The 14,029-nt window shown below is 36.0% G+C and overlaps 1 protein-coding gene across 3 annotated transcripts in view; it reads left to right on the top strand.

The window, feature by feature from the left end:
• The window catches only part of LOC128233987 (abl interactor 2-like), a 31,171-nt gene that overhangs the window by 13,081 nt on the left and 4,061 nt on the right, over positions 1–14,029 (top strand). For 2 of the 3 annotated variants that reach the window (XM_052947900.1, XM_052947899.1), the window contains 4 exons: positions 6–154; positions 1,172–1,458; positions 7,082–7,168; positions 12,070–12,240. In XM_052947900.1, the coding sequence (XP_052803860.1) occupies positions 6–154; positions 1,172–1,458; positions 7,082–7,168; positions 12,070–12,240 (694 nt within the window). The remainder of the gene's footprint in view (positions 1–5; positions 155–1,171; positions 1,459–7,081; positions 7,169–12,069; positions 12,241–14,029) is intronic. The other variant, XM_052947901.1, reaches the window with a different exon arrangement.

Below are 14,029 nucleotides of genomic sequence, written 5' to 3'. Positions count from 1 at the left end.
TTTAGAGTGGAGGACCTCCGTCACGACAAGACTCAATACAAAGCAAGAAGAGTGTGAACGTCAACCCCGCCCCTGGACAAATGCCCCCCACACCGCCTGGATCACGAAACAGCATCACTAGTTTAGGGAGAGACAGTCAACAGGGACCGTACAGGTAAATTTATGTGTATTGGTTCGTGAAAAATAAGTATATACCATTGGAAAAACATCTGACAAAATCTCATTTATTAATATGAATATGTTTAAGGCAAGGAGAGACAACTTTTCTTCCAATGAAGTCCCATGTTTTAATTAAATACTCTTCATTATACCTGTTCTGTTAATTTGTACCATTATCTCTGCATATGTTTGAGTCAGGTTTCTGGAGAGGTTCCCTGGCTAGAGCCAATGAAACTTCCTCATTCATTATTCATGAGTACAAGATTTTCACAACCAAAATGCCAACGGCACACAGCGAAGCATAGCACAGTAGTGTATCGAGGTATCCAACAATGGTTATGGCGAAAAACTATCAACTTCCACTAACTTCAATGCAATACACATCACCCTACCCCACTCATTTCAATAAAATATCTTAAGTCATAAACCTTATGCAGCTTAGGAGTGCTTGGGTTTACACATCAAGTTTAAAAAAAATCTGTGTGATAAATGTTATTTATTTATTTTTATACAAACGCAGTTTACGTCCAAAACAAGATTATGTCCACAATTTGGCAATCTTAAGCCTTATAACTGTTTTTAATTGAAATGGGGGCGCTGGTTCTCAAGCATCATTAACAAGGATTAATGAAAAGACAGTAAACAGGGCTGTTTATAAATCGTTCGGATATTTAATCTGAAAAGAATCTAAATTCAATAAATGTCTTAAGCAAATGAAACAACATTGACATATTCTTATCTTTACATATGCCTCAGTGATTCCATTCAGTCTATTGGGCAGTTGTTTATACAGTTCAACCCAAAACGCTTTGACTCTATAATCATAAAATTCAGTGAACTCAAAGGTGGTTTTGAGCCCCTGGCTTCATTTAATAGCACTATATATAAATGACCATTGGCAGCCACAGCTAATGAGATAAATTAATAAAAATGGTTAGTGAAGGTGTTAAGTCAAATAATAAGTTATGTATACATTGAAGATTTTATACATGAAGCAACATGTATATTCCAGGACACCTGCACCTATGGTTGCCCCGCCAACAGTACCAAACGACTATGCCTCGAGGCAAGAGATCCAGCAGGCATCCATACGGGCTTCCCAGGGCCAATACGCTCCAGGGACCCCGCCTGTCATGATGGGCATGCCCAGACTGCCCCCGGGCCCAGGGCTGCAATATGGACCCGGGATGGTGGGCGTGGCAAGGCCAATGTCCCAGGGAATGCCTCCCCCACCCCCTCCCCCTGCAGGCATGATTCACGACCCACGACAGTCAGGGATGCTGAGACAGACTTCCATTGGTATGAACTTGACAATGTTATGTTATTGGATATGTTCAACTATTATGATTTTGATCAAGGAAAAGGAAAGCAATGCAGCAAATTGTATAAACCAGGATATGTTAACCACAGGCTTATGAAAGTAATATGACTGGCCAGTAGTCATTATTGGATAGATATTGACCAATCAATATTTTTTAGCTAATTTAACCAAAAAAATAACTAACCAGTTTTATTCAACTGGCTGCCCGATAAGAATGAATTATATACAACTGACTTATTCTTACTAACATATTTGATTTAAAATGCTTCCAGGAAAACAATTAAGCCACAGATTAAAGCAATGTGATTTGTCTAAAGCTAAGATTACCTATAAGAAAGAAGTGTCTTTATGTGTTATAATTTTAGTACTTGTAAGGAACTGAAATGAATGATTTACCAGTCTCACTTCACCGCAAATTAACACCTCAGAAGTCGAGTGTGATTTTCAGAAGTTATTGTTGAATGCCAGCTGCTAGTTTGTGTTTCTTTTTTTGGGAAGCATGCACAAAGTATACTTGCATGTTGTGTATACAATGTTGGTTTGTAGTTTTTACCAGTAAGATGTGGCATGCAAAAGGCATCTTTGATTAATTTACATATCATATTCTGAATGTGCATGACTAAAAAATATTGCAAGTTTTCCTTGTAATCTTATATCATTATGAAAGTCAACTGTAAATGTCAGAAGCCGATTTGTTTACAACAATCTTGTATGTTTGTGTCCGTAGTTTATTGTCGTTTGTGCCCTTGCTGTGTACCTAAACAGGATTTATTTTTGGATTTTCGCTTCTCCCTGTAGTTCTCCTTGTGTTATTGGCATACGTTATCTTTTTGCTTGTTTGCAAATTTAGATTACATGGTTTATTATAGCAATGATTGGGTAAATATTGACCATTCAATAAACATTTTTGGCTAACTTTTACCCAATCAGAAAGGCCCTGTGGCTGTTTCTATCAGAGATTTTTGTCATATCTTCAATAATATTATCTCTGTTTAAATGTCCCAAAGTGCAACACAGTAAAAACAAATATTTCCTCAACTTTGTGTACATTTTTAAACTGGTTCTGAAGTTCAGTTCACTCAAATATGTAGCAAAATAATGAAACCAAGGCACCCCAGGTTGGATTCCCAACCTGGGCGCATGTGAGTTTAGTTAGTATTCATCAAGTCCAACAAGTAGGTTTTCTCCAGGTACTCCGGTTTCCCCCACAACACAAGACCTCACTCTCGCACATCATGCCAACGAGGGTGACTTAGTATAAGCCACCTAGATAATTTCAATTTACGACAAAAGAACAACTTTGTTTTTTATTGAAACGAGCATGCCTCCATTCCTGAAATGGTGAGGTTCAAATAACACCCAATATACAAATGGCTGCTGATCAAGCATGTTATCTCAATCAAGTAGAAATAATGTCCAATCGACCCCAATTTCTTGAAACATCTTAAGCTTAACAGGCTTAAGTAGCTTATTTCACTAAGCCAAAATACTTACTTAATTTTGACTTTGATAAATGAAAACATGTTTATTGGGATTATCATAAACATAATTCATATTAAAAGACTTAAATCACTGCAAAATGAAAATATAACACAAACTACAGGGAAACAATAATAGTGAGATAAGCTTAATCCTGCTATAAGGGACATTTTGAGAAATTGGGCCCAGGTGATACCATGGGCTAGAGATACATTAACATGGCAGATTTTCTGGAGATGAAATTTGTTCTCACTCAGACAGCAAATAATGCTTGATAATTGCTACTGAATGATGGAAAATAAGCTATTGATTGTTTTTGACTCATGCATATAAAACTGCTTAACTTTGAATTGCAGATAATTGCAATCATTTTTTGTAGGAAACCCTGTAAACACTCAATTTAAAGTATAATAATAATAATAAAAAATTGTAAATGGTAGAAAATATAAAGATACGTCATAGATATTTAATGATGTAGTGGACTGTCTAGTCTTCAAATTCTTTGAAACATAAAAATGAGTATTCTGAAAGAAGAAAAAAACAAAAACATCAAAGATCTTGCAAATTCTGCATTTTTTTCTTAATTAAAGAACATTGCATGTCTGCATGTATTTAAGATAAACTTCTTGCTTGTACGAAAACAAAATCAAACATTTTTTAGTCAAATTTATTTCAACTTAGGTAGGCTTCTTTTAAATTAACAAAGATTATCTAAGGAACTTTTTGACATGTAAAAACAATGAGGGAAATCAAATTTCATTTTGATGAAGAATCTGCTGCCTCTGACAAAATATTCTATAAAAGAATTAACTGACATTGACTGTTAATCTGTATAAAGTATTTATTGGCCTTGACAGTAAATTATTACATTATTTATTATTGAACTCGACAGTAAATTATTGCATAATTCATTACCGTGACGGTAAATCATTACATAATTTACCTATTTTCTTGACTATAAGATGGGGAAATTTGGTCCTGATTTTGAACCTTAAAGTAGGGGGCCCGTCTTATACGCGAGTCTGTAATAATTTCATAAAGAATAGAGTCATAATCAGGAATATTCAACATAAGGTATTCAACCGACTGATTTATTGTCTGTGGATGACACCCCAATAAAAGTGACACGGTCACACCCATCGGATTAAGACGACCATAAATCTGCTTTGTTTCGCTACGATGAACACTCAATATAACACATGTTATCGGTCCAAACACGTTGTTTTTCACAGGAGACATATTTTGTTACCTTTAAAATAATAAAATATTTTGATATTTTTTTATTTTTTTTAAAATGCATTGTTATTTTTTCTATGTCGTAAATAAAACTTACTTTTTCCTTACCATAAGGCTTTGCATAATTATATCATGCACATGTATGTAACTAGCAGATTTCAATACATATTTCATTAATCGTTACATTAATTTATCCGCAATCATCAATGGTTATTTATTACTCAAAATTTAAGTCCCATCAACTGCAATCCAAACAAACTCTTGTGAAAATATAACTCATTAACACATGTAATGGAATTTGTTCTGTTTGTGGGCCGTATGAACCCACTTAAATCCCAAAATTGCGTCTAGGCTGGTTCAAACATACCATACCATCGGAAAATAAAAATCAATAATCCCAAGCAAATGAACAAATTTAGTTGATATTTGACTGTTAAGCTTGAACATTATCACAGACTTGGAGAATTTCAAGTGCTGGATTTGCTTTAAAAATCTACCCCGTCTTATAAACGAGTCAAGACAAAAACACCAGATTTCATTGGCAAAGTAGGGGGGTCGTCTTATAAGCAGATCGCCTTATAGTTGGGGAAAATACGGTATTGACCTTGACAGTAAATTATTACATAAATTTATTGACCTTGACAGTAAATTATTACATAAATTTATTGACCTTGACAGTAAATTATTACATAATTATTGACCTTGACAGTAAATTATTACATAATTTATTGACCTTGACAGTAAATTATTACATAATTTATTGACCTTGACAGTAAATTATTACATAATTTATTGACCTTGACAGGATTTTAAAGAATATATTGACCTGGACGGGTTATATATTTATATACATTAATAAGCATGTTTTGACCTTGAAAGTTTAAGTTTAAAATATATTATTGACTTTGAATGGTTATAAATTATTTATTGACCTTGACAGGATATTAATTTTCATCAGTAAAGAATATATTGACCTGCATGGGTTATAAATATATATAATATATATATATATATATATATATATAGGCAATTTTTCAAGAGAGAAACCTTTTGATTCAGTTTAAAGCATAATGATTTGGTTGATAATTTTACTTTCGAGACGTAAACAATAGGGATGCAAAGGAATGGCAAAATTGATATTTGAATAATCGGTAATTCTTTCAATCGAATATTCGAATATTCTTTTATCAAAATACATCTTTCAAAAGTTGTAGTAAACTATTATTAGAGTTATTAAGTAATAGCCGGGGCCAGTACGCTCGACAGGCCTGATTTTTACCCAAATGAGCCTCTGAAATTCCCCATTTTCAGAAAGAAAAAAAGAAAAACATTATGAACAAACAAAAATTAAAATCGAAAAAATTCTATTTCGTTGCCTTCATATTTGTAAACAATGTAAAATTAGATGGTTTCCTAATCAAATGGCGTAATGCGCTGATGGAGGGTCATTCCGTAGGACGAGCAGCCTCTACTAAATATAACTATGGGAAAACTGAACCAACTCGGGAACTTGTGAAATAAGAAATTGCCCCATATGTGGATTTTGACTCATTGTTATTGCACATGTCATTTATATCATCACGGCGATTTGAACAAAGTTGCACAATTTAATTTGCAGCCAGAGAACACATTGGTGTGAAGGCCGATTCCTTAAATCCTTAATTGGCAAAGGCATTTAAATTTACCGAAAATAATAGAATATTTTGATGTCACATGTCTAATAGCCTGTTGTTATAAAACGACGGGGACCTTTTATAGTACCCAACGATATGTCCCTTTATGACATATGACGCCTGTATAGTGTATTGTCATCACATTCACACCTCTGGTGTTATGGGCAAACCGCTTGAAAACAAGACAAACAAAATGTATACACAGGAGTGGTAGGCAAAATATTTATTATTCTATTTATTCAATAACAAAAAATTGAATATTCGAATACTGATTTTGACATTCGAATACCAAACGTTTGATCGAATATTCGAAAATTGGAATATTCGTTTGCATCCCTAGTAAATAAATATTTTTGGAAGTGAAACAGCATAGTGGTTTTAATTAACATTGAAATGCATGTTAATAAAGCAAAGAATGTTCCATCTTAAATTACAAAATACAGCTGGTTAGTCCTTGATCTTAACTTGTTAATCTACAGTCTGACTTAACAAATAAACCAAAGTATAACCAGCTTCTCTAATAATCTACTTTGAGGCAGTGTGCGACATTAACAAGCCCGATTGCCGTGGTGACGAAAAAATTCCTCTGGCTATGAAAAATTCCTCTAAGATGAAATCATTGGGGTTGTTGGTTAAAAATTATTTAGTTACCGAAAAATTTGATATAGATGTTGGTTAATTCCTGTCACTAATCCTGTCACTAATCCTGTCACTAATGCCACAAGCAGCACATGTTGACAGGCCACCACCAGCCTCCCTCCCCCTGCCAACACAGGAACACACCACAGCACATGTTGACAGGCCACCACCAGCCTCCCTCCTCCTGCCAACACAGGACCACACCACCACCATGTTTGCATTCATACAAAATAAAATACATGTAATATTTTCTTTTGTTTGAATGCAAGTTTAATAAGATATTGTACAGTTGTCAAATCATTCCTTGTTTTAAACCATATAAGATATTTAAGATGCATTTTCTAACCAGTGGGCTATGGAAATTTGGCTTGGGCTACAGAAATCTCAAAGTCTGTAGCCCCATTGGCTACCAGGTTAAAAAGGGTCATTTCGCACACTGTATAGTTTTGCCTCATCTGGACTACTCTGTCCTCCTTGGCCATTTTCGAGGACTTGCAAGTGATATATACTAGACTTTTCTTGTTGGTGTTGCATGATTGGTGTCTGAATGTTGTGGCTGAATGTTGTGTTACAGACCCGGAGGATGAAGCCATGCCACCGCCCCCACCCCCGGACCCCATGTCACCACCCAGGGATAGCCAGAATGGCAGCTTTGATGAAGGTTTGCATGCGTTACTTTTCTACTTCCGCCGAGATCTAGAACTGCTTTGCTTTTTTAACTGGCAAGACTTACTTGCAGGTTTTGGCTTATTAATCTTGCACTGTTACTAACATCTTTAGACTAATAATTGGAAGGTAAAGGTGCTTATGTATAACTTTATGAACAATGTGCGTGTGTTAATTGACGTATAAATCACATTCATGATAGTCTGTATGTTCACCATTATGTTTTAGTTCCATTGTTTATTTTTCTTGATTGTTGTTGTTGTTATTATTGCTATAGCTTATGTATGTTTTTTGAAGAAAATAATGTTAAGGAAAATGTATAATATTATCCTTGTCAGCATCAACACCATGCCTATAGCAAATAAAGCACGCATGATATTCAACTGACACTTGGTATACAAGTTGATGTCAGAGACAATATGCACATATATAGCAAGGCCCATAACTCTGGCATTTTTATTTATTGAGTTATGAAAAAAGAGCATTGTCATTGTGCTATGTTGTGCTCCTTTTTAAGAAAAAATGGAGGTAATGTCATATCCTTGGTGTCGTTGTGAGTGAGATGAAATAAGTAACTACCTTTTACTAGAAAAACAACAACTGAATGTAAGTATAAGTAAGTATAGTAGTTTATTACCAATGACAATAGGCACATCTCAGCCACAGTCAAGCAAAGACTATCCCTGTGTACATCTTAAGTTTCACCTCGAAAATGAGAGCAATGATATAAGGGAAACAACTTTCTTGCTCTAACCAGTACTCCGAGCACCAGACAATGGAGCTATTGGTTTTTAAGGTATTTTAGTATGACACGATCATCTGAAGTGTTAAAGAAAATGGCCTATATTTATATTAGCTTGAAGTGGATTCTACAGTACATGTTGATTGTTTGATTTTTTATTCAGAAAGGGTTGTTGTTGCTCTGGTATAACCTTAGAAAAGTGTATGTCACACCAACTTGAAAACTATTTAAGGAATGAATTGCAGGGCTGATGTCATTATTGGGGTATGAACGCAATTGGGCAGGTCAAAGTGTGTGGAGTCCGAAGGGAAAAGATCAACCACTTGAAATCACTTTTAAACGTAAAATTGGCAACGATACATTTAAAATGTCATAATTTAACACTTTCTAAAATGTGTATTTATATTAAACGGCACCTGCCGACACAATACAAACAATAACAAGATCGGTTTTTTAAATGTATATTGTAATGCGCTCCGAACATATCCGAAGATGTTGAGTTCATCGATTGATAAATGCAATACCCGAAAGGCAGTTCATTTAAGGAAAATCATTATTTTCGATATATCTATTCATCCTTTTTGAAAAATTTAAAAAAATTTAAGTATTAATTGTGGTACTGATTATCTGGGAGTAAGAGTGCATTTTAAGATCCATTTCAAGGGCATTTTGTTTGTCTTTGTTGTATGCATCAACAACATGTACAGGGACTCAATGTTGTTTACAGCATCAATATTGTTTGTACATATAATACAAAAAACTGTTGACCACTGCTTGGTAACCAACAAAGATTAAAACATGCAACACAAACTTTTACTCTCCGAATGGGTCTGACCCACAGGCATTGATAACAACTTCCCACAAACATGCTTACGAAACTGAGAAGAAAAAATATAGGTTTTAGCAATAACAAATGCTTACCAGATGGGCCTTACTTGAAGGCATGGGTAAATAAACACCAAAACCTTCGACATGATGCATGCTTACAAAAGTAAGGGAACAATTGGCAAACGTTAGTAAACACAAAAACAATGGAAAATTACTTACTTTCTAACACATTTAGAGCAAATAAGTGAATACAGAGCATATAATAATAGTTCTTTCTGAACATAATCATCATCTACACCATATTAAGACAAAGAAACAAAAGAATATGACCTGTAAAGTAAAAACATAGAAACTATCGAAAAAATTTATTGAAGTTTAGGACATAAAGTTCACTATAATATAATTGTATTCTTCTCTTACCAAACGAAGGCAGATAACAAATGATTTGCTGTTCAGTTTTAATAGACAAATGTATGTTAAACTTATAATGCCCCCCTTCGAAGAAGAGAGGGTATATTGCTTTGCACATGTCGGTCAGTCAATCCGTCTGTAGACCAAAGCTTGTCCGAGTGAAAACTCAACAATTCTTGGACCTTTGGTCATCAAACTTAATATGAAGGTTGGGCCTGGCCAGTAGATGACCCCTTTTGATTTTAGGGGTCAAAGGTCAAGGTCACAGTGAATGCAAAAAGATTGTCAAAGCTTGTCCGAATGATTACTTAACAATGCATGGACCTATGGTCATCAAACTTGACATGGAGGCTAGGCCTGACCAGAAGATGACCCCTATTGATTTTAGGGGTCATCGATCAAAAGTCAAGGTCGCAGTAACCTTGAATGCTAAAAGGTTGTCCAAGTAATAACGCAGCAATGCCTGCACTTATGGCCCTCAAGCTTAACTTGGAAGTTGGACCTGATCAGTAGATGACCCCTATTGATTTAAGGGGTCATTGGGTCAAAGGTCAAGGTCACAGTGACCTTGAATGCAAAAAGCTTGTATGTGTGATGACTCTGCAATACCTGTACCCTAGGCCCTTAAAATTGACCTTTTAGTTTGGAGTGACCAGTAGATGACCCGTATTGATTTTGAGGTCAAAGGTCAAGGTCACAACTCCTATTAGTTATTAAAATTTACTTCATATTTGCTTATTCCCTGCTAAAAGGGTACATGTTTATCTGCAAATATCAGTCATCATCTGAACATTATTATGCCCCCTTCGAAGAAGAGGGGTATATTGCTTTGCACATGTCGGTAGGTCGGTCCGTCGGTAGACCAAAGCTTGTCCGAGTAACAAGTCCTGGACGTATTGTCACCAAACTTGACATTAAGGTTTGGCATGACCAGTAGATGACCCCTATTGATTATAGGGATCATTGGGTCAAAGGTCAAGGTCACAGTGACCTTTAATAGTAAAAGGTGGTCCTTGTGATAACTCGACAATGCCTGCACCCATGGCCTTCAAACTTGACATCAAGGCTGGGCCTGACCAGTAGATGACCCCTATTGATTTTGGGGGTCATCAAGCCAAATGTCAAGGTCACAGTGACCTTGAATTATAAAAGGTTGTCTTAGTGATAACTTGACAATGCCTGCACCCATGGTCCTCAAACAAACTTGACCCCTTTTGATTTTGGGGGGTCATCAGACCAAAGGTCAAGGTCACAGTGACCTTGAATGATAAAAGGTTGTCTTAGTGATAACTCAACAATCCCTAGACCAATGTTCATCAAACTTGACATGGAGGCTGGGCCTGACCAGTAGATGACCCCTATTGATTTTGGGGGTCATCGGGTCAAAGGTCAAGGTCACAGTGACCTTGAAGGCAAACTTAACAATTTATTGACCTATGGTCATCATACTTGACATGAAGGTTAGCCTTGACTCGTAGATGACCCCTATTGATTTTGGGGGTCATCGGGCCAAAGGTCAAGGTCACAGTGACCTTGAATGATAAAAGGTTGTCTGAGTGAGAACTTGACAATGCCTAGACCAATGTTCATCAAACTTGACATGGAGGCTGGGCCTTACCAGTAAATGACACCTTTTGATTTAAGGGTCATTGGGTCAAAGGTCACAGTGAGCTTGAAGGCAAAAGCTTGTCCATGTGATAACTTGACAATGCCTGCACCCATGACCCTCAAACTTGACATTTAGGTTTTGGGTGACCAGTTGATGTCTCCTATGGATTTTGGGGTCAAAGGTCAAGGTCATAACTCATATTCATCATTAAATTTTGATCATATTTACTTATTCCCTGCTGCGAAGAGGATACATTTTTTATCTGCAAATATCAGTCATCATCTGAACATGATTAAAAACTGTATCTGCTATCCTCACACTTTGAATGGTCATAATCTTAAAACTGCCTCAAAGGCACCCAATGTCAATGACAAATTACCTGTCATTTCAGATATTCTGTCTCCACCACAGCATCATTCCAAAATTTGCAAAAACATTATTGTCTTTTAAATTTCATACTTATTTTTAAGGCAAGACTGATTTCTTTGGAAGACAATTAAAATTACTCAGAAAGAAATATTATACATGTTCACATTTCAATATTGAAAGTAAAATATTGTAAGATAATTAAAAATGGCATAATTATCAATGGGTGAATGCAAAAAGGTTTTATCTGCCTGTTTATTCATTGCCATTTAGAACCTTTCCACTTTCACCCAGCAAGTGGTTTGGTGTCTTCTTGGTTGGTGTTTTACAATCATGTAGTGTTGGTATTTTTTCTTTTGAGATACACCTTTTTACTTCTTTATCCATTATCATCATAGTTCATCTAAAGTTATCAAGCAAGTGGATTAACTAGGAGCAGCTGATGTGGCCATGTCTCTATGAAGATTGCCAAGGTTAGGACACACTGATTTGATGGGAATTAACTCCTGCTTTCTTGTCATTTGACCTGTACAAAATTAAGTGACATTTAAACTAAAATAGTTATTTTTTTCTTCAGATTTATCAACGGGGTAGGAGTGACCCCTTTGATAAATCTGAAGAAAAAAATATTTTAGGTTAAATGTCATAAAATTTTGTACAGGTCTAATGACTCCACCAAAGCAGGAGTTTATTCTCATCAAATCACTGTGGGTTAGGATAAAGCTCAAAGCTTTATTTAGGTCATTTGAATGGAATTTATTGGTTAGTTCAGTGTCCTGGGTCTTCTAAGATCACTGGCTGGACATTCATTCATGGCCTTTTGAATTAAAGAAACTTGCTAGCCAGGAAAGCAGATTGATAACAATTTTCACAAAAATAAATGAAAGTAAATAAGTATAGGTTATGTTAAACTTATAACAGTGTATATTTAACCTTTCAGGTTCACCTTTTATGCCCCCACCCCCAGAGGATTTCCATGCCCCACCCCCTCACATGGATGATGATGACGATGATGACGACATGCCCCCCATGCATGAAGAGGACGACCCCTACGCTGCCACTGGCCCAGAGATGTTCCAGTCTTACGTACCGGAGGTGTACTTGGAAAAAGGTGATGTTATTACAGGCCTTCCAGCGTTCCTACTTTTCCTACTTTTTCCTACTTTTTTAACAGCTTCCTACTTTTTTCTAAAAAACTCCTCCTATTCCTACTTTTTTGAAAATAAAGTCCGCAAAAATATTAAAGTTTGATCTTTGTGCTAGTTTTATTTGCAGAAAATGAACAAAAGATGTCAAACTGGCTATTTCTGTTGTTGAAAGGTGTGGCAACATGTTCCACTTTGACGTGCATCATCTTTTCACCCACACAGTTCAGCAACAGAAACCGAACAAGCATCATTCACTAAAATATTCAATGTGGCATATAAAATGGTATGATTTTGCATTAAAAACATCTCCTCTAGGTAAGTTAATTAATTACATATTTAACCAAAAATATTCCTACTTTTCCTACTTTTTTGTAAAAAATATTCCTACTATTTCCTTCTTTTCTGTCAGAAAACCTCCTACTTTTTCCTTACTTTTTTGTTAGTGGCTGCTGGAAGGCCTGTGTTAAAAAATGTTTGGAATTCCTAATTTTAGATTTAAAATAAGTTCACTGTAGCCCTAATATTAGTCCAAATTTATGATTTATTTATTTGCGAGAAGCTGCTGGAAGGCCTGTCATAGGATTAGTGAATATGTTCTCTTGAAAATATCAACAAACCCCTGAATGCTTACCACAGCCATCAGTGATTTTTTGGGGGGGAAATATTTATACCACCAGTCCTGTGCCTGGCAAATTGGGAAAAAAGTCCAGATTGGGAGAAAATATAAAATCAGAACAAAATAGCAAATGTAATGGCAAATATGCATGTTATCACCTTCTTATGCATAAATTATGCTGTTAAAGAGTTAAGCGTGTCAAGATTTTGTTTATTATACCCCCCAAAACAAAGTTTGGGGGGGGTATACTGGAATCGGGTTGTCCGTCTGTCCGTCCGTTTTTTTTTTGTCCGGGATTCATCTTTGTCGTTATTGAACAAATCTTTTTCAAACTTTCAGATATTAATGGCCATGATGTAAACTTGCGCCTCTGTGAAATTGGTACGGGTCACATGACCCTGACCAGAGTTATCTCCCCTTGATGTGTTAAAGTAGGCAAAATAAGCCGTGTCAGGGATTCATCTTTGTTATTATTCAACAAATCTTTATCAAACTTTCAGAAATTAATGGCCATGTTGTAAACTTTCGCCTCTGTGAATTTGGTACAGGTCACATGACCCTGACTGGAGTTATCTCCCCTTGATGTGTTAAAGTAGGCAAAATAAGCCCTGTCCGGGATTCATCTTTGTTATTATTCAACAAATCTTTATCAAACTTTCAGAAATTAATGGCCATGTTGTAAACTTTCCCCTCTGTGAATTTGGTACAGGTCACATGACCCTGACTGGAGTTATCTCCCCTTGTAGGCAAAATTAGCTTTGTCCGGCCTAACTCCAGGGCAAACAACCTAGACATGGAGGGGTGGTGGGTATTCGTTAGCCTATGGCTTACAGTTCTAGTTTTTTAAGCAATTCATTGCTTTTTGTGTCGCCTGAAAAGACGACATATAGGGGTTACTTTTGTCGGCGTCGGTGGCGGCGGCGTCCGCATCCCATTTTCGCTTGTCCGGGGTATATCTCCTAAACTATTAGTGGTATCAACTTGAAATTTCATATGTAGATAGATCTAATTGAGGGCAAGTGCAGTGCACAAGAACTGTTGCTCTTGCTTCCATATTTTTAGAGTTATTGCCCTTTGTTATTTTTCATGCTTAAAGTTTTGTCCGGGGCATATCTTGTAGAATATAAGAGTTATCA

Source organism: Mya arenaria, chromosome 5 (genome assembly GCF_026914265.1).
Source record: "Mya arenaria isolate MELC-2E11 chromosome 5, ASM2691426v1".
Taxonomy (NCBI): domain Eukaryota; kingdom Metazoa; phylum Mollusca; class Bivalvia; order Myida; family Myidae; genus Mya; species Mya arenaria.
The sequence above is the reverse complement of the archived record's forward strand: the minus strand, read 5'-3'. Positions and strand labels throughout refer to the sequence as shown.